Source organism: Grampus griseus (assembly GCF_964374135.1).
Source record: "Grampus griseus genome assembly, chromosome: 9".
Taxonomy (NCBI): Eukaryota; Metazoa; Chordata; class Mammalia; order Artiodactyla; family Delphinidae; genus Grampus; species Grampus griseus.
In genome coordinates this window covers 67,758,523-67,785,863 of record NC_139003.1, presented here as the reverse complement: position 1 = coordinate 67,785,863, position 27,341 = coordinate 67,758,523, and the positions used below count along the sequence as shown (strand labels likewise).

Genomic DNA, 27,341 nt, shown 5'->3' with positions numbered 1-27,341 from the left:
CAGCATGGTTCCTCCAGCTCCGTTCTTCTTTATCAAGCTTGTTTTGGCTATTTGGGGTCTTTTGTGCTTCCATGCAAATTTAAAAACTTTTTGTTGCAGTTTTGTGAAAAATACCATTCATAATTTGATAAAGATTGCATTGAATCTGTATATTGCCTTGGGTAATATGGTCATATTAGAATACTGATTCTTCCAATTCAACAACATGGTTCATCAAATACGTTTTTAGGAAATCTTATGGGAAATTCCTTAAGAAAGTGTTCTATGGGCTAACAGGCTTGTGGTTTGTACTAGCATGATAAAGTCTCTGAGAATTTCTATGGTAAGGAAAGTTCACTTGCCTTACTCAACTCTTCACAGTTTATCTGATGATAGAACACCCTTTTCCATAATAGCTGTTGTTATCTCAAAGGACTATTTCTTCACACTTTGAGGAATTATAATGAACTATAAATAGTCGTCTTGTATGAACTCTTTTTCTAGAGAGAACTATTTATTAAGCATCAAGATAAGTTTGGTCTATATTTTTATTTACATCTCAAAGTTTCCAAAATATTCCTTAACTTAAAATACTTAAATCATTGGTCATATATGTGTTTCAAATATTTTTTTCACTTATTGTAAGAGAACTATATTAATATATTCTCAAATCAAATCACAATATTAGAGATTTTTTGGAACTAAAAAGATGGCTAGATTTCAGATGGTCTTCTCCTTCACCAGTCATTTGAGGAAACTGGAGCCTAGAGAAGTTTAAGAAATTTGTAAATATTGCAGAGCCATTCTGTAGTAGAATGAAGGCTTAAAAGGGAATGTCTTGAGTAAGAGCCCAGTGTTCTTTTGTTGTTCACTAATCTAATCCATTGTTTAATAATGAATTTATAAATAATGCAACTGATCCTGTTGTGATGACAGCTGAGATTTTTCATGACTTAAAGTTCGAAACAAAAACTATAAGAATTTATGGAAATGTCTGATTTCAAATATATCCTCATTACTAAACGTTGTTGAAATGATATTTGTCTTAATTGGGAACAAAAGCTTTAAAATAATTCAGAAATAAAATTGTAGTATTCTGAAAGCATGTTTTTAAAATATCTCATCTTTTGGAAATATTAACTTTATAAACCCCAAAATGTAAAGTTGAAGTCTGATTCTTTTTCTTCCTATTTTGTTGTTTAGTTCTTCATTTAATAAAAAGTTTTCTTACAACATGAAACCACTCTTGGGGATCAAAGTCATTGGGAGAACACAGCAGATTGTGCTTACTCGTTGATTCTAACCAGTGGTTTACGAATAAGTTGTTTTCCCAAGGCAGAGGCATTTCCGTCTGTTAGGAAATAGGGACCTTCAAAACTTGTTTCCACAATGGCACAGTATCATAGCTCCTTCTTTACTAACTTTGAAAAAAAATCAGGAGATATTGTCAACCACAAAATAATAAAGTAAAATTTAAGAGGGAAAATGTATTCTTTCCCTTTCTCATATGAAGTGACTGTCTTTTACTATAATTGCATTTCGTTACTCAGAATGCCATAATAATACAGTGTTTAGGAGCTGTCAAGGTATAAAGGCACATGCTCCTACATTTCTTTTACTTAAAGAAAGTGTGTATTTTTGTATATATTAAAAAACCTTTTTACTTCCAGGAAATACACCCAACCTTTTCAAGATTAAGGAAATAACATACATTGTATGCTTTGTTAAGAAGACAATATTAAATGTGAAATAGAAGTCCAGTGGACTTAGCTCCAACATGTCTATAACTTTATCATCATGTGGAAAAATTAATGTTGCAAGGTCAAACACGGCAATAAAATGTACAGAATAAGATATATTTGCTAAAAATAAGGCATATTTGCTGAAGGATAGACTCAAAATATTGAATCATTAGTGATAGTATATGTTATGTTGAGAAGTCCTATGTGCAAATTTATAATGTTTTAATCTTTCAGATATTCTACTCTCCACTGGCCCTCTTCATACCACCTTCAGTCTATGCTGTTCATCTTCAGTTCAATCTCCTCTACCAGTTTTGGATCCACACAAAGGTAATTTTTTTTCTTAAGTTTTATACTTAAATAGCCTAAAGCAATGTCCTAGAAATCCACTAGCAGCTGATTTATTGTGTAAGAAAAACCTTTGTTTGCCTTCTTTAAGGAGAAACATGTGTTCATTTTTATTCCTTTTTACTGAATATATATTGCAACGTTTATAAGAAGCAATGAGGCCAGTTGGTCTCAATTAAATAAAATAATTTTTGAACTGTTAAGTACCAAAATGTTTTAATACTGTACTCAATACAATATCTTCCTGTATTACAGTTTATTAAACATAAAGATGTTGAAATTCATTTCAATTTAGAGATATAAATTTATATATGTATATATTTGTGAATATTTTGTTTATATATTTAATATATACTAGTTATAATAATTTATACGTATAATATAATTTCTTGTTATATAATGAACAGTATTTAATTATATAAGATATATAATGTTTATACATTTTTATTTATATATACATATATATATCAATCGGTGGAAACTGCTTGAAAACTCCTTGAAAAACATTTAATGCTTAAAGAAATTATCTAAATATCTTTTGATTGGAAACCTTTCTCTAGTTTTAGAGTTTAGGTTTTATTTAAAGAGTGTTCAATAAGTTTTTTCTTCCACAAAAGTGAACAAATATAATTTCTTGGGTCTTCTGTGGTATTTCAAATTGTCAGACTTGAATGTTTGCAGATAGATCATTAAGCAACTGATTGTTTTATGAACTATCATATTGATCTGGTTGTTAAATACCAAAAATCACAGACCCTGAAAAGTTCTTACTTATGCACATTAGAACGCTTTCAAGCTTTTGGTATTTATCGGAAGCCTTTTGAAGTTCTAGAGGAAGCATGCTGACAGGTGTTGCAACTGGTTGAACAGTACCACAAATCACAGCTGCATTAGATGCCAAAGCTTGATACAACAAAGTGCACTATTTCATTAATCTGCAGTATTTCATGCTACTGATTTACTTGGAATAAAGACTGTTACCATGACTTTGGATGTATGTGGCATTATTTGAAGATCTGTCATGAAATAGTATTGCATTTTATGGTAGCTGACATACATCAAACAGTCAATACTACAACCATCTGAAAGAGTTGTTGAGGCCAGTTCTGACTCTAGAGGTCAAAGACAAATTTGTTTAAATCAGTGGAGGGAAGCTTTCTGATGATTTACATGGAGGGGTTAAAGGAGAAATACATTTTTATAGCAGCTCTGCTCCACATCATGCCATGTGTTGGGTCTGGTATTAGTCTGGATACAGAATAATGGTGCCTAAGTAACTTTCGCCTTTTCCTGTGGCCCTCCGAGAAGTCCATGAGCCAGGGCTTGAGTTCTATCCTAAGAAGTAAATGGGGAGTAGAGGAAAGCCAGTGGTTAGACATTTCTTTTAAGCTCAGAAGCTCCATGTGGCTTCATTCTAACTTGAAAGCAATGCATTAGAGCCTCTCACTTGTGTTGTGCTTTAGACTTTTGCAAGTACTGTACGCGTATAGTTACTACAGTTCAGTGGCACAGAAGGAAGAGCATACCTTCTGAAATTAAGGTTTGATTCTTGGAATTTTAAATTATACATTAGCTGTGAGTACATTTCTAAAATTTTTACAGCTGTGTACTTAATTGCATTAATTATTCTAGACAGCATACTACCATTTGTTTACTAATAACAGAACCACTCAGGAAGTAGAGCCAAGAGATTTGTAGCAGTGGCTGCTTCTGGAGAGAGGAGCAAGTGATATAAAGAACTGGAGTGAGGAGAAGACTTAACCTTTTTAAAAGAAAAAAATATATATTATCATGCTTTTGCCCTACTTTTTAGAGATTAATACATATTAGATTAAGAAATAACAAATAAAAACTGAAAACAGTGGCCTTCAGCCTAGAAAAATACCCACTTTGTGACTCTAAAATATGTTAGCCCCTTTAGGCCACTTTGGCACTGTTTAATTTCAGGCATCATACTTGGGTCTCCATTCACAGAAACAATATATGAGCCATAGATGTGGCAGTGTTGACCAAAGAGCCCTGTACATACCTGGATGGAGGTTTGATTTCTTACAGTTATTTCACTTCTGCTGACATCCATAAAATCACTTTTCATTGAGGGGAATCTGGCCTAAAGGAAGTACGATTTTCTAAAAGTGAAGAAAAGTTCACTTCAATCAGATGAGGATAAGAGGAAGAAAAAAACTAACAACATGGTTTTGAAAGATTGTAAATGAGAGATAAAGTAGGTCATATAACAAACTAAAGAGTTTATAACGAAATTTTCTGCTTAGTTTTGAGTTACTTCAATGAAGAAACAATAGCATCTATCTCTTCCTTTTTTTGAAAGTTACAAAACATTCTGCTTAAAACTGTACACTGTTGCTTAATTTTTATGACAATGTTTTTGTTCATCTAAAGTGTCTGCAGTTCATAGTCAATTATACACTTTTCTTGTGAGTTTGCTAAATGTAATTAGAAAAATATTTATTTAATACATGTTTTAAACTTAGTAACTATGGAATATTGGAATTATTTTTTAAGATATTACATGATATTTGGGTGTCAGCTGATTTAGATAATACAGTAACGGTAGTAACTTTATCTGTTACCTTTGGTTTAACTTAAATTTGCTATCATATTGTTCATATACATATCAGATGATGCTTGAGCAGAGAAATATAAAAATAATTACTTGGTATTGAAGATTTGAACCATATAATTCGATGACTTTTATAGTGTTAAACTGAAGCTTCTACATGGAACATTATTTTCAGTTACAAACATGAGTGATCTGTTTATGTACTAATATGGACGGATCTCCAAATAAATCAAGTTATGTAACAGGGTATAGTGTATACTAATATTTATATGTTAAAAAAGAAAACAACTCTATGTTTTATATGTTCCCATATGCCTAAAATGACTCTAGAAATACACGTGGGTAGCCAACTGTTTTCCCAGGGGAGGGATATTTGGGATGGCTGGCAGATAAGATTACAATGAAATGTTAACATTAATTTTACCTAGTCTAATGTGGGTTAAGAGCTATCTTTTGTTGGTAATACTTCCCTAATAACTAATGATGTTGAACAGTATTACATGTATTTATTGGACACTGATACATTTGCTTTAACTAACTGTTCAAACTCTTATTTTTTATTAAATAATTGTTTGCCTAATTGATTTGTTGAAATTCTTTATAGATTCTAGATATAAATCAATGTCAAATATATGTATTTTAAATATGTTCCCTCAGCTTGTAGCATACCTTTTTATTTTCTTCCTGATGACTTTTCATGAAAAGAAATATTAAATTTTGAAGATTAACTTATCATTTAAAAATTTTATGGTTACTTTCGTTGTATTTTCTCTAAGAAATATTTGACTATCACAAACTTTCAAATAAATTATCTTAGGATTTCTTTTGGAAGTTTTTGAACTTTAATTTTCTCTTTGGGTCTGTAATATTGGAACAAATTTTTGTGAATGGCATTTGGTAGGGGTCAAAATTCATTATCTCTATGCACACATCCTCTTACTCCAGGACTATTTGTTGTGGAGACTTTCTTTTATCCATTGAGTTATTTGGGTTCTTTGTTGAAAAGAAATTGACCATATATGTGGTTGAATCTAATTTTAGTCTTCTCTTTCATTGATTTGTTTGTCTCCTCTCATACAAATCCCCACTTTATAGATTACTGTTTGTACAGGTTGTAAACTAAAATTCTCTAGGATGTCTCCCATGTGTGATTTTATGGCCTTTTATTTCTTTCTTTCCTGTATTTATGTTATTTATTTACTTTCCTTGCTTTATTGGTTAGAGTTCACAGACAGTGTATTTTAAATCAAATTTTGGAAAAAAATTCTGGCATTATTTCCTTAAAGATTATATCTATACCTTTCTCTCTTTCCTCTCTTGGGACTCTAAATACATGTTTATTAGACTACTTGATGTTGACTCACAGATCAATAATGCTCCATAATTTTTAAATTTTCACTTTTTTTTTCTTATTTAGATTGGATGATTTCGATTAATTTGTCTTCACGTTTGTTTACCCTTTCACTTGCTCTTAAGAATCTGCTTTTAAGCCCACTAGGTGGATTTCTCACATCAGATATTATGCTTTAAGTTTTAGAATTTTTATTTCTCTGCTGAAATTGTCACCTATTATGACTATCTTTTCCTTTAAGTCTTAATTATAATAATTATGCTTAAATTCTGGTTTGCTAATTCCAACATCTGAGTCAGGTGCAAGTCATTTGCACTTCAATTGGCTTTTTTTCCCCCTCAATATGGATCACTTTTTTTCTCTTCTTTGTATATTTAGTAAATTATTACTAGCCAATCTTTATGGAAAACTTGTTGTAGAGACTCTAGATTCTATCATGTTTCTCTGACCATTTATTTTTTATTGTAGGAGGCAGCAAAATAATTAGCTAACTGTCTTGTGTTTTTGGAGGCTTTGATGTACACTTTGATAGGACATCCATCTTTTAGTACTGTCTTTAGTCCTAGGGCATATACCTTATCTTTGGTGGTCTTTAATATTAGGACAAGGCCTGTCTTGTGTTGTTTTTGTTTTATTTTTTAGGGTTCTTTTCTTTAATTAATTAATTTATTTGTTTTCATTTTTGGCTGTGTTGGGTCTTCATTGCTGTGCACGGGCTTTCTCTAGTTGGTGGGAAGCAGGAGCTATTCTTCATTGTGGTGTGCAGGCTTCTCACTGTCGTGGCTTCTCGTGTTATGGATCATGGGCTCTAGGCACAGGGGCTTCAATAGTTGTGGCACATGGGCTCAGTAGTTGTGGCTCATGGACAGTAGAGTGCAGGCTCAGTAGTTGTGGCGCATGGGCTTAGTTGCCTCACTGCATGTGGGATCTTCCTTGGCCAGGGATCAAACCCGTGTCCCCAAAAGTGAGAGAGCGGCATGGACATATATACACTACCAAACGTAAAATAGATAGCTAGTGGGAAGTAGCCTCATAGCACAGGGAGATCAGCTAGGTGGTTTGTGACCACCTAGAGAGGTGGGTTAGGGAGGGTGGGAGGGAGGGAGACGCAAGAGGGAAGAGATATGGGAACATATGTATATGTATAACTGATTCACTTTGTTATAAAGCAGAAACTAACACACCCTTGTAAAGCAATTATACTCCAATAAAGATGTTAAAAAACAAAAACAAACAAACAAAAAAAACGTGTCCCCTACACTGGCAGGCGGATTCTTAACCACTGTGCCACAAGGGAAGCCCTTTTTTTTTTAATTATCACCCTTCATTTTTTTTTTTATTTTTTTAACATCTTTATTGGAGTATAATTGCCTTACCTGTTATGTTAGTTTCTGCTGTATAACAAAGTGAGTCAGCTATATGTATACATATATCCCCATATCCCCTCCCTCTTGCATCTCCCTCCCACCCTCCCTATCCCACCCCTCTAGGTGGTCACAGAGCACCGAGCTGATCTCCCTGTGCTATGCAGCTGCTTCCCACTAGCTATCTGTTTTACATTTGGTAGTGTATATATATCAGTGCTACTCTCCAACTTCGTCCCAGCTTACCCTTCCCCGCCCCATGTCCTGAAGTCCATTCTCTACGTCTGCATCTTTATTCCTGTCCTGCCACTAGGTTCATCAGAACCATTATTTTTTTTTAGATTCCATATATATGTGTTGGCATATAGTATTTGTTTTTCTCTTTCTGACTTACTTTACTCTGTATGACAGACTCTAGGTCCATCTACCTCACTACAAATAGTTCAATTTCATTTCTTTTTATGGCTGAGTAATATTCCATTGTATATATGTGCCACATCTTTATCCATTCATCTGTTGATGGACACTTAGGTTGCTTCCATGTCCTGGCTATTGTAAATAGTGCTTCAATGAACATTGTGGAACATGTCTCTTTTTGAATTATGGTTTTCTCAGGGTATATGCCCAGTAGTGGGATTGCTGGGTCATATGGTAGTTCTATTTTTAGTTTTTTAAGGAACCTCCATATTGTTCTCCATAGTGGCTGTATCAATTTACATTCCCTCCAACAGTGCAAGAGGATTCCCTCTTCTCGACACCCTTTCCAGCATTTACTGTTTGTAGATCTTTTGATGATGGCTATTCAGACCAGTGTGAGGTGATACCTCACTGTAGTTTTGATTTGCATTCTGTAATGATTAGTGATGTTGAGCATCCTTTCACGTGTTTGTTGGCAATCTTTATATCTTCTTTTGAGAAATGTCTATTTATATCTTCTGCCCATTTATGGATTGGGTTGTTTGTTTTTTTGATATTCAGCTGCATGAGCTGCTTGTATATTTTGGATATTAACCCTTTGTCTGTTGTTTTGTTTACAAATATTTTCTCCCATTCTGAGGGCTGTCTTTTCGTCTTGTTTATGGTTTCCTTGACTGTGCAAAAGCTTTTAAGTTTCATTAGGTCCCATTTGTTTATTTTTGTTTTTATTTCCATTTCTCTAGGAGGCGGGTCTAAAAGATTCTTACTGTGATTTATGTCCTAGAGTGTTCTGCCTATTTTTTCCTCTAAGAGTTTTATAGTGCCTGGCCTTACATTTAGGTCTTTAATCCAGTTTGAGTTTATTTTTGTATAAGGTGTTAGGGAGTGTTCTAATTTCATTCGTTTACATGTAGCTGTCCAGTTTTCCCAGCACCACTTATTGAAGAGGCTGTCTTTTCTCCATTGTATATTTTTGCCTCCTTTTAAAAGATAAGGTGACCATATGTGTGTGGGTTTATCTCTGGGCTTTCTATCCTTTTCCATAGATCTATATTTCTGTTTTTGTGCCAGTACCATACTGTCTTGATTACTGTAGCTTTGTAGTAGTCTGAAGTCCGGGAGCCTGATTCTTCCAGCTCCGTTTTTCTTTCTCACAATTGCTTTGGTTATTTGGGGTCTTTTGTGTTTCCATAAAAATTGTGAAACTTTTTGTTCTAGTTCTGTGTAAAATGCCATTGATAGTTTGATAGGGATTGCACTGAATCTGTAGATTGCTTTAGGTAGTATAGTCATTTTCACAATGTTGATTCTTCCAGTCCGAGATCATGGTATGATCTCCATCTGTTTGTATCATCTGTAATTTCTTTTATCAGTGTCTTACAGTTTTCTGCATACAGGTCTTTTGTCTCCTTAGGTAGGTTTATTCCTAGGTATTTTATTCTTTTTTTTGCATTGGTAAATGGGAGTGTTTCCTTAATGTCTCTTTCAGATTGTTCATAATTAGTGTATAGGAATGCAAGAGATTTCTGTGCATTACTTTTTTATCCTGCTACTTTACCAAATTCATTGATTAGCTCTAGTAGTTCTCCGGTAGCATCTTTAGGATTCTCTATGCGTAGTATCATGTCATCTGCAAACAGTGACAGCTTTACTTCTTCTTTTCCGATTTGGATTCCTTTTATTTCCTTTTCTTCTCTGATTGCTGTGGCTAAAACTTCCAAAACTATGTTGAATAAGAGTGGTGAGAGTGAGCAACCTTGTCTTTTCCTGATCTTAGTGGAAATGGTTTCAGTTTTTCACCATTGAGGATGATGTTGGCTGTGGGTTTGTCATATATGGCCTTTATTATATTGAGGAAAGTTCCCTCTATGCCTACTTTCTGCAGGGTTTTTATCATAAATGGGTGTTGAATTTTGTCAAAAGCTTTTTCCGCATCTATTGAGATGATCATATGGTTTTTCTCCTTCAATTTGTTAATATGGTGTATCACGTTGATTGATTTGCGTATATTGAAGAATGTTTGCATTCCTGGAATAAACTCCACTTGATCATGGTGTATGATCCTTTTAATGTGCTGTTGGATTCTGTTTGCTAGTATTTTGTTGAGGATTTTTGCATCTATGTTCATCAGTGATATTGGCCTGTAGTTTTCTTTCTTTGTGACATCCTTGTCTGGTTTTGGTATCAGGGTGATGGTGGCCTCGTAGAATCAGTTTGGGTATTTTACTCCCTCTGCTATATTTTGGAATAGTTTGAGAAGGATAGGTGCTAGCTCTTCTCTAAATGTTTGATAGAATTTGCCTATGAAGCCACCTGGTCCTGGGCTTTTGTTTGTTGGAAGATTTTTAATCACAGTCTCAATTTCAATGCTTGTGATTGGTCTGTTTATATTTTCTCTTTCTTCCTGGTTCAGTCTCGGAAGGTTGTGCTTTTCTAACAGTTTGTCCATTTCTTCCAGGTTGTCCATTTTACTGACATATAGTTGCTTGTAATAATCTCTCATGATCCTTTGTATTTCTGCAGTGTCAGTTGTTACTTCTTTTTCATTTCTAATTCTGTTGATTTCAGTCTTCTCCCTTTTTTTCTTGATGAGTCTAGCTGATGGTTTATCAATTTTTTTATCTTCTCAAAGAACTAGATTTTACTTTTATTGATCATTGGATTGTTTCCTTCATTTTATTTATTTCTGATCTGATCTTTATGATTTCTTTCCTTCTGCTAACTTTGTGGGTTTTTTGTCCCTCTTTCTCTAACTGCTTTAGGTGTACGGTTAGGTTGTTCATCTGAGATTTTTCTTGTTTCTTGAGACAGGATTGTAATAAACTTCCCTCTTAGAACTGGTTTTGCTGCATCCTATAGGTTTTGGGTCATCATGTTTTCACTGTCATTTGTTTCTAGGTAATTTTTGATTTCCTCTATGATTTCTTCAGTGATCTCTTGGTTATTTGGTAGCATATTGTTTAGCCTCCATGTGTTTATATTTTTTTAGTTTTTTTCCTGCAATTGATATCTTGTCTCAAAGGTTGCGGTTGGAAAAGATACTTTATTAGATTTCAATTTTCTTAAATTTACCAGGGCCTGATTTGTGACCCAAGGTATGATTTAGCCTGGAGAATGTTCCATGTGCATTTGAGAAGAAAGTGTATTCTGTTGCTTTTGGATGACATGTCCTATAAATATCAATTAAGTGCATCTTGTTTAATGTGTCATTTAAAGCTTGTGTTTCCTCATTTATTTTCAATTTGAATGATCTGTCCATTGGTGAATGTGGGTGTTAAAGTCCCGTACTATTTTTGTGTTACTGTTGATTTCCCCTTTTATGGTTGTTAGCATTTGCCTTATGTATTGAGGTGCTCCTATGTTGGATGCATAAATATTTACAATTGTTATATCTTCTTGGATTGATCCCTTGATCATTATGTAGTGTCCTTCTTTGTCTCTTATAATAGCCTTTATTTTAAAGTCTATTTTGTCTGATATGAGAATTACTGTTCCAGCTTTCCATTTGCATGGAATATCTTTTTCCATCCCCTCACTTTCAGTCTGTACATGTCCCTAGATCTGAATTGGGTCTCTTGTAGACAGCATATATACCAGTCTTGTATTTGTATCCATTCAGCCAGTCTGTGTCTTTTGCTTGGAGCATTTAATCCATTCACATTTAAGGTAATTATCAATATGTATGTTCCTATTACCATTTTCTTAATTGCTTTCAGTTTGGTTTTGTAGGTCTTTTCCTTCCCTTGTGTTTCCTGCCTAGAGAAGTTCCTTTAGTATTTGTTGTAAAGCTGGTTTGGTGGTGCTGAATTCTCTTAACTTTTGCTTGTCTGTAAAAGTTTTGCTTGTGTGTAAAAGTTTTAGTTTCTCCGTCGAATCTGAATGAGATCCTTGCTGGATAGAGTAATCTTGGTTGTAGGTTTTACCCTTTCATCAGTTTAAATATGTCCTGCCACTCCCTTCTGGCTTGCAGAATTGCTGCTGAAAGTCCAGCTGTTAACTTTGTGGTGATTGCCTTGTATGTTTTTTGTTGCCTTTCCCTTGATGCTTTTAGTATTTTTTCTTTGTATTTAATTTTTGAAAGTTTAATTAGTATGTGTCTTGACATGTTTCTCCTTGGGTTTATCCTATATGGGACTCTCTGTGCTTCCTGGACTTGATTGACTATTTCCTTTCCCATGTTAGGGAAGTTTTCAACTATCATCTCTTCAAATATTTTCTCAGACCCTTTCTTTTTCTCTTCTTCTTCTGGGACCTGTATAATTTGTATGTTGGTGTATTTAATGTTGTTCCAGATGTGTCTGAGACTGTCCTCAATTCTTTTAATTCTTTTTTCTTTATTCTGCTCTGTGGTAGTTATTTCCACTATTTTATCTTCCAGGTCACTTATCTGTTCTTCTGCCTCATTTATTCTGCTATTGATTCCTTCTAGAGAATTTTTAATTTCATTTATTGTGTTGTTCATCATTGTCTGTTTGCTCTTTAGCTCTTCTATTTCCTTGTTAAACGTTTCTTGTATTTTCTCCATTCTATTTCCAGGATTTTGGATCATCTTTACTATCGTTATTCTGAATTCTTTTTCAGGTAGACTGCCTATTTCCTCTTCATTTGTTTGATCAGGTGGGTTTTTACCTTTCTCCTTCATCTGCTGCATATTTCTCTGTCTTTTAATTTTGCTTAACTTACTGTGTTTGGGGTCTCCTTTTCACAGGCTGCAGGTTCCTTGTTCCGTTGTTTTGGTGTCTGTCCCCAGTGGGTGAGGTTGGTTCAGTGGCTTGTGTAGGCTTCCTGGTGGAGGGGACTGGTGCTTGTGTTCTGGTGGGTGGGGCTGGATCTTGTCTTTCTGGTGGGCAGGGCCACGTCCAGTGGTGTGTTTTGGGGTGTTTGTGAACTTAGTATGATTTTAGGCAGCTAATAGGTGGGGTTGTGTTCCTGTCTTGCTAGGTGATTGGCATGGGGTGTCCAGCACTACAGCTTGCTGGCCGTTGGGTGGACCTGGGTCTTAGTGTTGAGACAGAGATTTCTGGGAGAGCTCTCGCCTATTGATATTATGTGGGGCTAGGAGGTCTCTGGTGGTCCAGTGTCCTGAACTTGGCTCTCCCACCTCAGAGGCTCAGGCCTGACACAAGGCCAGAGCACCAGGGCCCTGTCAGCCACATGGCTGCTAGTGTTGGAGGATCTCCTGCAGAGGTGGGGGGTGGCTGTGGCTCACCACAGGGACAAGGACACTGGCAGCAGAAGTTCTGGGAAGCAGTCCTCGGCAAGAGCCCTCCTGGAGTCCGCCATTAGCCCCACCAAAGAGCATGTAGCCTCCTTTTGTTTGTTTGTTAATGAAATGCATAAGGTGTTTACAGAGCCCCTTTAACTTGGTAGAATATGAATTCTCAGTTTTCTCTTGCCAGTACCAGGTAGCAGTTGAAATTCCTGCTCATTACCCTCGTAACTTTTCAGCAAGTTCCTTAATGTCTTGCCCCATGCATGAATAATGTAAGAGTCAGCCAAGACTCTTAATTCAAGATTCAAGTTTGAGGGCAGTATGTGAGCTGATGATGTGGCTCCTCCCCTTGTGGTGCCACAGGATTTCTCCGTTCAATTTGCAGTCACTCTTGCAGTCCCAAAATTTGATCTCTGACTTCTAACCTAGTGGGACCAGCACTTTCTCTTCAAGCTCTACCACCTCCAGCTCCCCTTTTCCTTGCAATCAGGACATGACTTAGTGTGGCCATTCTAGTAGAATCCTACTGTGCAGACTATATCCACCAAGAACAAACATCACTGTTTTGCCATCACTTGCCATCAGTGATCTAGTTGACAAGCTATGAAGAAAACAAATTCTTCTCATCAGCAACACCATAAAATCATGCAGCTGCCCCAATCAGATCTTTTCTCTGTGGATATATTCATGATAGACCTGTACAGTAAGGGTCAGTAGAAATTGGCATACAGGAGAACTGCAGAGTGTAATGTGCACAGTTAGAAAGCATGAGAAACATACAGTGGTATTTTGAAGCAATATAGCTAGTGAGACTATAGAAGCCAGAAGTTTGCAGAAGCCAGGACATATAGAGAAGAATAGGAAAAAGTAATGCGATAGCAGCAAAAACAATAGAGTGGTAGCAGCATGAGCAGAGAATTAGGACACCTGAATTCTTGATGATATAACTAATAAAGTATTTTGCTTATTGCCCTTTTGCATCCAACATTATGCTTCTCATGGAAGTTTGGCAGTGTTTATCTATTCTTCAAAATCTTATCAGGTCTACTCAAGACCCAGTCATGTGTAAAAATTTAGCTTTCTTTTACCTAGCTATATCTATTTTATTCTATCTTTTTAATAAACCATTGAGAAAGAGTGAAATATGTAATATTTGTGACATAAATTTTAAGTCATAATTGCAGAGAAACGTGTTTATCTCAAGTCTCTGTAGCTGTTGTTTTGCCCTTTGTGTAGGTGGGAAATGTATTGGAATTATTAAGCTAGTCAACAAGTCTTTTTCATTAACAGATTTATATTCATTTTGCATAAAGAAAAGTGACATCTGGGAAGACATTCTTGAATATTTCACATACTATAGTTATTTAAAATTAAATATGAGTATTGTAAACACAATTATTCATCTCAAGTGCTTTTTTTGAAACACAGTAAAAGTAAGAAATACCATTTGCATACTGTAAACTGTGTTTTTCCTTTTGGGGTCTTAGAGATTAAATTACCTGAATTTAAATCCTGACTTCATTTATTGCAATCACTGCAACTTTGTGTGTGTTTATTTTTAATTAAAGTATAGTTGATTTACAATGTTGTGTTAATTTCTGCTGTACAGCAAAGTGATTCAGTTATACATATATATATTCTTTTTCATATTCTTTTCCATTTTGGTTGATCACAGGATATTGAATATAGTTCCCTGTGCTACACCATAGGACCTTGTTGTTTATCCATCCTATGTATCCAAATGTATCCATTTCTCCATCCTTGCAACTGCTAATCCCAAACTCCCAGTACATCCCTCCCCCACCCTGCCTCCATCTTGGCAACCACAGATCTGTTCTCTATGCCTGTGAGTCTGTTTCTATTTCATAGGTAAGTTCATTTATGTCATATTTTAGATTCCACATGTAAATGATATCATATGGTATTTATCTTTCTCTTTCTGACTTACTTCACTTAGTATGATCATCTCTAGGTCCATCCATGTTGCTGCAAATGACATTATTTCCTTCTTTTTTATGGCTGAGTAGTATTCCACTGTATATATGTACCACATCTTCTTTATCCATTCATCTGTTGATGGACATTTAGGTTGTTTCCATGTTTTGGCTGTTGTGGTGTGAATCATCACTGCAACTTTGGACTGTTTACCTTCCTATGCCTCAGTTTCCTCACATGTAAAATAAAAATAGTAACACTACGTAGCATTGTTGTGAGGATTATAAAAGAGTTCATGTTACAATCTGTTGATTAGAACAGTTGGCACATAAAAAGTACTAAAAAATGTTTTCAGTGCTATTATTGTTGATGTTACTATTTCTGCACTCTAGATACCTGTTTTATTGGATGTCACTTACTATTCATTCCTAGCCATCATTATAATTATTTGTGTATATTTTATGACATAATTTTAATATAATACATACTTTAGTATGAATTACTGATAAGAATAAATGCAGTTCGATTTTTTATTTTTTAAAATTTATTATTTATTTATTTATTTTTAATTTTTGGCTGTGTTGGGTCTTTGTTGCTGTGCACGGGCTTTCTCTAGTTGTGGCAAGCAGGGGCTACTGTTCGTTGCGGTGCATAGGCTTCTCATTGTGGTGGCTTCTGTTGTTGTGGAGCATGGGCTCTAGGTGCATGGGCTTCAGTAGTTACAGCATGTGGGCTCAGTAGTTGTGGCATGCGGGCTTTAGGGCCCACAGGCTTAGTAGTTGTGGCACATGGGCTCTAGTGCGCAGGCTCAGTAGATGTGGTGCACAGGCTTAGGTGCTCTGCAGCATGTGGAATCTTCCTGGACCAGGCATTGAACCTGTGTTCCCTGCATTGGCAGGCGGATTCTTAACCACTGCACCACCAGGGAAGTCCCATGCATTTGGATTTTAAACTTGAATAATTAATTAATGCACAAATTTACTTTGGGAAAAAAAATTCATTCTTCACTATAAGAGTTTCAGATTGTTAGCATGAAGTGCATTGATCAGGTTTTTTAATATCTTTTCTTGTGTGATTTAGAAACTAATCAATATAAAAAATTATTAAATTTGCCAAGTTCTGTATATCTTGTTAAATATTTTAATTATTATATCCCACAGACATGCACTGAGTGCCTAGCCTATTACATTCCTACTCTTGCATGTAATAACAAAAACCAAAATTGGGTTAAAGACTGGAATAATGAGATGCAATATTCTGGAAGAAGGAAAAGTATCTGAGCTTGAAAGATATTAAAAAACAGACAAGTTTAGGAGAATAAACAGTTACAGTCATCCCAGGCCAATAATTCTCAGTTACTGATAGTTGTTATTGGCTGAGATATCCCAAGGAAAATATGATTAAATGACGTTTCTGTTTGTCTATTTACTTATTTCATTTTGTGTATCATATACTTAGCCAGCACTCAGTTTTTCAGCATTTTATTAAGTTATTAGATTTATTATTTATTTTAAAATTAAATTTACCTTATTTTATTGCATTATAAAAATGTTTGAAAATATTAAATTTTAAGCATCTTAACAAATACTATCTCATTAAATCTTCAAAGCAACTCTATGAAATACGAATACTATTTCCTCCAATTAAATATACTAAGTAACTTATTCTGGGTGATGTGATTGGTAAATGTGAAAGCTGGGCTTTGTATCCAGTAGTCAGGATCCAGATTCCTTGTTCTCATCCACTACACTATACAGCTTCCCTATAGATGGGTCATTTCTGATCCTAATGTTATAATAAAATAGCTACCATGTATTAAGCACTGAGTATGTGCCAAGCAAAAATTTTTCATTTAATTCCCATAAAATAATTTGAGTCACTAAAGACCAATTAAACTTTTACAGGTTGTAAAGAATGAATGTAAGTTCAAATAACTTCAGTTAATGGAGCTTTATTTTAAGGGGACAACGTATAGAAGTACATGCAGCAGGAAACCATACCAGAAATTTAACAGACAATTTTAGAAAACTGAAATTTTTATATTCACTAACTCTGTGAGCAAACACCATCCCTTTTAAAGCTAAGAATATTGAGATTCTACAGTTTATATAAGGTAACATAGCTGGCTCAGAGATAATTTTTTGCCATTACTCACACATCGTACTTCTTCAAACAAAATTTTTATTTGATTACATCTCAGTATAGCATGGCAGAATGCCACAGGGTTCATAAAGAATCAATATGGTACGGTGAAAAGATCATGGCTATTGGTTACTTGAGACAGAGCTCAGTTGTAATATTACCTATACCAAACTGCTGTGTGAACTTCATACACATCTACTTGTCCCTCTTAAAATTTAATCTATTCTCAGGCTGCTCCTGCTGAAAATTATTTGATGATGTTCCATGGCTTGCTGAGTTAAGTCTAAATTTCTTGCATTTTATGTTTCTCACGCACTGCCTTTCAAATAGATCTCCTGGTATATATCCCATTACTTTCCATTCTGTACAATTCAGTCAAACTAGACCATTTCCATTTCCCAAATACATCTGATATATGATCATTGCAGTGCCTCTCCTTTTTATATTTTCTACATGTTGCTATTCTATACGTTTTGCAAGGCCCAACTCAGTTCCCTCTTCTCCATAAAGTGTTTCCTTTATTAAGAGCAAACACATATGTATCTCAGACCATGTGTCAGTCACTATGCTAAGTATTTCACAAGATGTACTTATTTGATTATACAATGTATTTACTAATGCAACCCTGTTGTCCCCATTCAAAATGAAGAAATTGAACTACATAGAGATGAACTTGTTTAATGTTGTTGCAGCTAGTTTATAGTAGATCTGTGGCTCAAAACCTGGTAAACAATTCTCTCTCCTTTCCTCCTTTGAAATCCTGTATCATTGATTTCACATCTCTTGGTAATGTCCCAGTTTGCCTGGTGCAGCCCCAATGTATACCTTTTTTTTTTTCTGGCATAATTTTTACTAGCACACCCTGTCACTCTCTTAAGGTATTCATTGTACACTTGTTGTGTTTTCCTCCTAAACAGCTCTTTCATCTCTCTTCCCCTTTTTGTTTCTACTGCCTCGCCTTAATTTATGCTCTTATCATGTTACATAGATGATTACTACAAAATTCCTTTTTTTTCTTATTCCTGCAGACTCTTTCCTCTCCTATATATTTGCATACAACTGTGGTGATCATTTTAGAACCCAAGCAGTATCAGGGCACACCCAACATGAAACAAACATCAGCAACAGAAGTTTTTAAATGGCTCTCTATTGCCTCCAAGATAGAATCAAACACCTTAAATACATACATAGATTTTAGCAGCCTTACAATATGACCCTGCTTACTCTCCAGTCTCATTCCATTAGTTAGCCGGTCCAGCTAAACCACGCTGCTTTTTGCTCCCTAAGCATGCCCAACACATTTTTTCCCTCTGTATTAGCATAGGCTCTCTCTGTGATACCTTTTTCCCAGACATTCCCCACGATGCAACTCAATTACCACTTCCTCTGGAATGTCACTCTTTCACCTCTTAGTTAAAGTTGAGCGCACTTTTCTTGACACTACCCCGTGTCCTATTTCCATATTGGCAGTTAATGATAAAAAGCATGGGCTCTGTTGGGAGGGCATAAATGAGATAACATATCAGTTGTTGCACATAGGAAGCATCCAATTAATAATGGTGAAGTTTAATTCTTACACCACTGTATTGTATTTATTGCTTAACTCTGCTTCTCCCATTATTCTCTGAGTTCCTTGATAGCAGAAAGTGTCCCTCATCTATTATGTGAGCATCTATTTACGTGTATGTGTACATATATTATATAAATACATACAAACTTTAATAAAAACAAACACCAGTATTTAAATAGACAATTAACTGTAACTTGCTGATAATAATTATCAGTGTTAGATATTGATAAACATATGTGTGTACGTACTTGTATTTATATCTAGAATATACTTATGCTGGATCTCCCCTAATAGAGTGTAAATTTTTGAGGGTGATGATTACATATCTTTCGGAACTTGGGGGAATGAGTAAGTTCTATTTCAAAATATATGCTTTTGAAAGATACTTATTTTAACAAAAATCAACTTTCATGCTTTTTTTCTATCCAGTGCTTATTCCAATAGTACCTAGTATCATAAACCTTTTGTTCTTGAAATAAGTTGAGACATTTCTCAGCACTTGTGCTCTCCTTACTCCCTTACTCTGTTTGACTTCTTCCTGAATTTCCGGTTCCAATTCTCTTTTCTTCTCTCAGTATTCTTCCTTCTTAGAATTTAATTTACTTCACCATTTTTAGGTTGTCTTCAAGTAATTGCATATTTAGTCTATAGCTCTAATACGAATTTTCTTATGGATTTAAGATCTATCTTTTGAATGTTTGACTTAACATATTCATAGGAATATTTGACACCACTCTGAGTCGACATTTCTAAAACGTGTTCCATTTCAGCTCTTCTCACCTCAAGTCAGCTGTTCTTTGTTTCCATTGCTACTTGAAGACAATGTCAAGATCAAATCCTGGTGTCACCTTCAACTCCTTGATCTCTCTAGTAGCCTATACATGTTCTCTCTAGAAGAAATCTTCTGTTCTACAGTTACCTTTTAAAATAATTCACCCCCACCCTGCTTATTCTTGTATAAATTAGTAATGCTTTTCCACATGTATTAGATATATAAATCTCTTTGAAGTTCATATGTTCAAAAAATATTTCTCAAGCAGCTACTCTGGGCCAAAGAGCGATTCCAGTTTTCTGACCTGGGTTGGCACACTTTATTACTAACATTTTGAGGATCACAACCTCCTTCCAGAAACTGTTGGATTCTGGTGACTCTTTGCCAAAGGAAAAAACTTGACAAAATATCAAGAATTTTACTGAGTTTCCTGAAGATTATCAATAAACTGTTTAAAAATTCATAGATCACCATATTCAAATATCTGTTGTGAAAGGATTGGAATTGGAGGCCTTCAGACACAAGAAATAAGATCGGAATCTATAACCAGAATTGAAGAGAAAGACATTTCAGGAACAAGGGAATAGTAAAACATAATGGCATAAGGTTTTATAATGAAAGAGAAGTCTATCCTCTGTTAGAGGTTTGTACATCTTCTTCACTAGTGTGTTCCCAGAATATAAAAGGTACCTACTTAATAGGAGCTCAAGACATGTTTGTTGAATGAATGCCTGTGGACATTTAGTAAAGTTATTTAAACTCTCTGACATTGCTTCCAAATCTGTTAACTGAAACTAGTCATACCTACCCAATAAGAGTGTTGTTAGGATTAATGAAATAACATGTGTTAAGTATATAGTCTGGAAAATAATACGCTTTCAACCGATAGCAATTATGAAAAAGCAAAAAAACAACCAAAACAAAACAAACCCTGCATATTGGAACTGGTACACAGAGACAGAGCTAATAGAAGCAGGTGTAACTGTTGCCAGTCACCCGCATGCATCAGAACTATTTGTGCTTACTCAAGATATAGAATCATGGTCCCATTCTGAGAACCACAGAATCTAAATCTCTGGAGAGCAAGAGTAGGAAACTTGAGCAAGCTTCCCAAGAGATTAGACTGAACATTGTTGTGATGAAGTTTGAGCACAATGAATGCAGGAGGTGACAGTAAACTTCTTGAAGACAAAGACTATGTTTTATACCTCTTTGTTTTCCCATTGTCTTGTCTGGTCATGTTAACCAGATTCTTTATAATATGTGTATATATTGAAGAGAAGCAGAAGGAGAAACAAGAAGAGAGTACCCATGGCAAATATTTGGATCAGAGAGGATGTGCTGTGGAATGAATTGTGTTCCTCCAAAATTCATATGGTGAAGCCTTAATCCCCACAGTGATGATATTTGGAGATGGAGCCTTTAGGAGGTAATCAGGTCTTGAAGGTGGAGCCCTCATGATGGGATTAGTGCTCATAGAAGAAGAGACAAAGAGGAGAGGATACAGAAAGAAGGTGGCTTTCACAAGATGCTGAATTTGCTGGCACCTTAATCTTGGACTTCTTCCCTTCTATCACTGTGAGAAATAAATGTTTGTTGTTTAAGCCACACAGTCTATTGTATTTAGTTACAGCATCCCAAACTGACTAAGACATGATGTACAGTTAAAAAATAAATAAATCTTTAATAAATTCTGAGGGACAAGGGGAGAAGTTGTCCTTTAGCTTGTCCTTAGAAGGAAAATATGCAAATAGGAACAGGACAAATTAATTTATGACAAACAGATACTTGTAGCTTCCAAACAACTAATTGAGAAATCATGCTATGATATTTGACTTTAAGCAATTGGTATTTACAAATATTTAACAGACTAAAATTTATAATGAGTGACAGGAGATCTGACCTGTGAGATTGTAAACATTAAAATGCAGATTTATATCTAATGCTTAGCAACTGCCAGGTACATGGTCAGTAATCACTGACATTTGTTGATTAATGAATGTAAAAGCGACACTGAAATTGGGAATATGATCATCATGACAGACACAATGTACTGAGCCTTAGAATGAGTCAAACATTTGGAGTTTGTGTAAGAACTACCTAAACTCTCAGTTTGTCAGTTACCTTCTTTTAACATGATGTTACTACCACTAATAACAATGTGGTTCCTTTTCTCACTGAGTGACCAAATTGGTAAAATAAAATGATGTTACACAAGAATGAAGTTTTACATAGTTATGCTTATGAATATTTCCCATTTTTCTTAGGTCAATTTAATTGGTGTTGCTTTATAGAAGTCACTTGGAATCCACCTCCCTTTGAAGGAACACATTCAGCAGCTACTTACATTCATTTTTCTAAGGAAAAGTTAAAAGTGTTACTCAAAATGTAAGCTGAGATGAATTCAAATAGAATGCTAACTTGTCCACCTCTTGTTTGAGGAATAATACAATCATAAGTGACAAGAGTCAGCCTTCAAGGTAATTTATTACAAACACAGTTCTTTAAAACCCTTGTTTATTGTATAAACATAGCCTAGTCTCATTCTTCTTAAAACCAAGCTTTTAACTCTTTAACCCTGTGGTATGGATTCATCAAAAATTTACTCCCTATGAAGCTCTTTATGATCCCAACAGTCCTGATTCCTCCAGATTGTTTTATTTCCAAACTATAAATATTGTTTTTTCACTCCTTAGTGTGGAAATTCAGCTACCTCCATATTACATGCTTACTGAAGTAGAAAACTGCCTAATCAGATAGGAAAACATTTGGCTGTGAATAAATCAGCATTTGTCGAGGATTTCAAAGTGTGAAAGTAGGCAGACAAGCCCAGATCCTAAGAGCTCTGCTTTCTCTTGCTTCCCTGTAGAGAAATCAAGAGGCTAATATGGCCTCCACTACCATCTGTCTAAATACTTGAATCTGTTGTCTTGAATTAACACAGCAGATCTAGTGGGGGGTATAATTAAGATTTTATTTTTACATTTCATCACCAGATGCTCTACAGTATAAATTTATCCATAACTGTTCAGATTGATTAAGTTTTTAATAAGGAAAACAATGGGTGTTTAAAGATCAACTAATTCAGAACAAGAAGTAAAATTATTTTAATATGTTGACTTGTAGTATTTATGGATTTTATCCTTTTTCTAAAACTTTAAGTGAGGAATTGCGATAGATTTTTTTGAGAGAGAAAAACCTATTCGTACGTAAATATATATATGCAAATAATAAAAATCTAACATTGCCATTCATTCTACCTTTAAATTAATAAACTACCTGCTAATAAATTGTAATTTCCATTGTTTTATTCCGTGACCTTTCAAAAGATCTTAACACAGTACTTTCCATAAAATATGCACTCAGTAAATACCTATTGAATAAATGAAACCCACATAGGTTATTTTAATTTCCATACAGTCAGATGAAGTTTATGAACAAGGGAGAATTCTCTACAGCATTCTCTGGCAACAAGCAATGGGACTGTTTGCAAAGCAGCACTATAGAAAACTAAGCAAAAGCATATATCTCTATTAAGGGTAGTTTTCAGCTTGAGACCTGGAAAAGGAACTCAATTTGCTTCTTGTTAAATAACTCTTGTGCCAGTTACATATTCAAATTTATTGTAAGCTCAAATGTCTCTGCTGTGCATTGTAATTGAAAACAAAACAAGACAAAAAAAAGAATGATTTTCTCATCCTTCCCACAAAATCACAAAATTTTACGAGAAAGATAAGTTTTTAGAAAAGCTTTGTTTCTGAAATAGCTTTACCTTTCCATTGAAGAGACCATTGGGCTGTAAATAAGCTTCCTATGTGAAGTACCTGCATCTCGCTTTATTTCTTTTTACTTCTAAAACCTAGTAAAGTTCATAGAAATTCAGTAAATGTTTGCAGAATGAATGGAATCCCTGACAAGAGACTTCTTGCTCTGATTATTCTGCAAGTAGCTTTTAATAAAAGACTTTGATAAGGACTTATAAATACAGGTTTTAATCCTCTGAAACAGATTATTTCCAACCCTAATAGAAAACCCTTACTGGTAGTTTGGTACCTAAAATTGTCATTGATTGGTATTTGAGTTTGTATTTAATATTTAGTATATATATAATAAATATATTTAATAGAAATAAATATATGTATATACATTAATATTTTTGTCCTTCAGGTTTTTTAATCTGTAAATGGGACTAAAATACTGGAAGGCATTATTGAAAGGTCATAGAAATATTTATAATCACTTACTTTTCAAAAAGATATGCATGAGCCTATAGTTAATTGTAAAGATCTTTCCAAATAAAAGATTCTCCAAATTTTTAATACAAAAACACCCATGCATAGACATATACATAGATAGGTAGAAAGGCAGATAGATAGATAGATAGTTGAAAGAAAGAAGGAAAAAGTTAAAAAGAGAGAGAGAGAGGAAGGAAGGAAAAAAGGAAAGAAGGAAGAAAGAAAGAAAATTAGATAAGAAAAAGGCAAGTAATCATAATATAACTGTTAGTCCATTTAATTTTAGTTTGGGTTTGCACTGAATCTTGCCACTAATTTACCTGAAAAGTTTTGCTGTTTTTAGTCTGCACTTCAAGCATATGTTTCTTAGTTAAATATAACATGACAATGATTTTTATATCAGATGATAAATGTATTGGGAGCTGGCTTAGCATTTCCCTTAAATACTGATGCAGTGAAACCCAGAGGCCTGCAGTGGTATGGGTCCCTCTGGAACATCAATCACGCATGATGCTGTAAGGAGAAGTCTTGATTACTTAGAGTCAATGTCGTCACTGTAACCTACGCTCATCTGAATGCAGGCATTTTTCTGCTACGGAGATTTCATTTCACTTCACCCTCAACCCAGTCGCCCCTCAGCATTTATCATATTGTTAGCACATTCATTTTTATAATGAGAATTCTGTAAAACACATGCTTTTTAAGACATATTTTCCCTATTATAATTTTTTCCTCTCAGACAGGATGCGTGAATATTTGTAAGCATCTCTTATTTGGAAAGAACTTTACAAATAACTATAAGCTCATGCTTTCTTTCTTAAAAGTAAGTTGTTATAAGGATCTCTGTGGCCTTTCAATAATATATTTTAGCATTTTGGTGCCAGTCTGCAGATAGAAAAACTGCAGGGTAGAAATGTAATACGGTATTCACATATTATTCCAAAATTGGGGAAAAAATAGAATTAGAGTTTTTAATATTAGATTTAGAAAGTCTCTTCCCTATCCTCAATAGTCAAAGTGAGGTGAGACGAGGCAATTTTCTAAGCAATACAGACAAACAAAATACTTTTCTCTTGAATTAATCACTTTTGTTGAAAGGAAATCTTGTCATCCAACTTGACCATGCGGTAATTATTTCTGTATTCTTAACTGAACTATAAAAATCGAACCCATGTTTCCCAATCAGAAGAATCCATGAAACTAATTAAGAAATGTATAGAATGGACTAAGTTACTTTTATAAGAAATAATTTCAGACAAGACACTAATTTAAAACACTTACTTTGATGCTTGTAGAGTTCAACTGTAAGTGATTTTTCAATTTCAATTGGAAAGACCTATTGAGGTATGTTTTTCATGTAATGTAAGGTAGTGAGAAAACTTCTGAGAACTATATCATGGAAAGAATTAATTGCAATCAATTCATAATAGACATTTAAATATTTGATTTACCACGTGTACTAAGTTTATCAATTTCCAAAGCCAAATGATTTCAGGCTGGTAACCTACGCACTATGAAGGTGTCATCACTCTTCTAGACTTGTAAGTTATCCAGCTCACTCAAAGTGTAACTGGAGGGTGGGTGGGGTGCGGGTGTCATGAGAACTCTCAAAGGAACTTTCAAAAGCACTTGATGACATGGAAACTACATTTTCTATTTCTGATTCATTTCATTGAAACTGAAGCCCACACAAACTGGTGCTAAGAGAGCATAAAGGTAATTCAGGAAATTCAGCTGCCGATGATTATCATAATTCAATTATCTCATCATCTAGCCTCTGATTTTCTGTGTGTGTGTTTTTTTTGTTGTTTTTGTTATTGTTGTTGTTAGCCCCTTTATGTTTAGTTATTTGTCTTAATTTTTCACCTCACTAAAACAAAAGTTATGTTTGGACTCACTTTCCTGGCTTTAAATTCTAAGGACACTCCAGACTCATGTTTTGCCTCTAGCCTTGGCAGTAACTACCAGGCTCATTCCCTAATGCACCCCTTCCTCCAGCTTCCCAATTAGAAGACAGAAATTATACTGAGCCTCCCTCCTGAAGTACACAAGACTAGAGCACAGTAAGACATTCACACCCATGACACAGAGTTTCTCCACCTTGGCACTATTGACATTTTGGACCAGATAACTCTTTTTTCTTTTTTTTTCTTTAACATCTTTATTGGAGTATAATTGCTTTACAATGGTGTGTTGGTTTCTGCTTTACAACAAAATGAATCAGTTATATATGTTCCCATATCTCTTCCCTCTTGCGTCTCCCTCCCTCCCACCCTCCCTATCTCATCCCTCCAGGGGGTCACAAAGCACCGAGCTGATCTCCCTGTGCTATGTGGCTGCTTCCCAGATAACTCTTATTTTCGGGGAATGTCTTGTGCCCTGTGGGGTGGTTAGCAGCACTAAAACCTACTACTCAGTAGATACAGTAGCACTTTCCCCAGCTGAGACAACCAAAAATATCTCCAGACATTGTCACCAGTCCCCTGAGAGCATAATCACCCCTGTTTAAGAACCACTACTATAAAGGCAGAAGTGTGGAGGGCAGTAAAGTTGACTTATCTACCCAATATAATCTCGCTGAGAAATCACTATGTGCAAACCAATGTTGTATGTGCTGTGAGAAACTTCGAGAAGGGTGAGACCCAGTTTCTGTCTTCACAGAAATGAACACAAATAATTAGGACATAGGACAGACCGACATAAAAAGTAGTGGTATCTTGATATGTACTCAGAGAAAGGAAAACAAAATTCCCTTTAGAAAAATCCAGAAGAGTGCTTGGAAAATTTAACTAGGTCTTGGAGGTAGAGCACGATTCCAGCAGGTCAGGATGGGACATGAAGATCTTAGAGGCAAAAGTAAGAGCATTGGGATTGGTCTTGAGGAAAAATGTGAACGGCTTTGAATTCCAGATGTTTTGGACTTTATTTAGTTCATTATGAAGATCCTTTTATTTGAGTTCATTTTAGTTTTGATGAGAGGAAATGACATGAAATGACATGATGAAACTCATGGTTCCTGTTCTCTTACTTTTACATTTAACTCTTCTTCCCTACATCCACCATAAATTGTGGAGAGAGAAATAAGGAGTTTGTGACCACTCCAGCAAATCCAGTCCAGAGCACTTCTGCTGGATAAAGGTTAATCAATAGAATGGATGGAGCTTATAATTATAAAATCGTTACTTTTATTATTTATTTATTTTTGATAATTTATTATTAAACAAGTAAAAGCAGCTTAAGAAACAATCTTTTTGGAAAACAATGATTTCACGAAATAGGCAGAAAAAAATGTTAAAGTTACTGTCTTTGAAGATTGGGTGGGAAATTAGCACCCAAGTTTTAATAATACAGAAACCAAAAACACAATATAAATAAGGAGGGCAAAGGCAACAACCTAAAGCACTCTGTTTAGGACATTGATTCTTAACCTCTGGGGACTTATGTATCCCTTTGAGTATATTGTGAAAATAGTAGTTTTCCCCAAGAAAATACCCATAGTCACATATTCATAAAATTTGGTATGACACTTCAGGGTGTTCTTGGCCTTCTGAAGCCCATAATTGGCCCTTCTAGACATCCATGGCCCTCAGATTATAAAACCCTGATAGAAAACTACAGGCTACAAGACACAGACCGTTGCTTTAGAGACCTAAGAAGCCCCAGAAGTGCCTAAAATACGATGAGCGCAATGTA

The 27,341-nt window shown here is 34.9% G+C and overlaps 1 protein-coding gene across 2 annotated transcripts in view; it reads left to right on the top strand.

Moving 5' to 3' along the window:
• AGMO (alkylglycerol monooxygenase) overlaps positions 1 to 27,341 on the top strand; it is a 374,135-nt gene that overhangs the window by 170,959 nt on the left and 175,835 nt on the right. For both annotated transcript variants that reach the window (XM_082662251.1, XM_082662250.1), the window contains exon 7: positions 1,956 to 2,051. In XM_082662251.1, the coding sequence (XP_082518377.1) occupies positions 1,956 to 2,051 (96 nt within the window). The remainder of the gene's footprint in view (positions 1 to 1,955; positions 2,052 to 27,341) is intronic.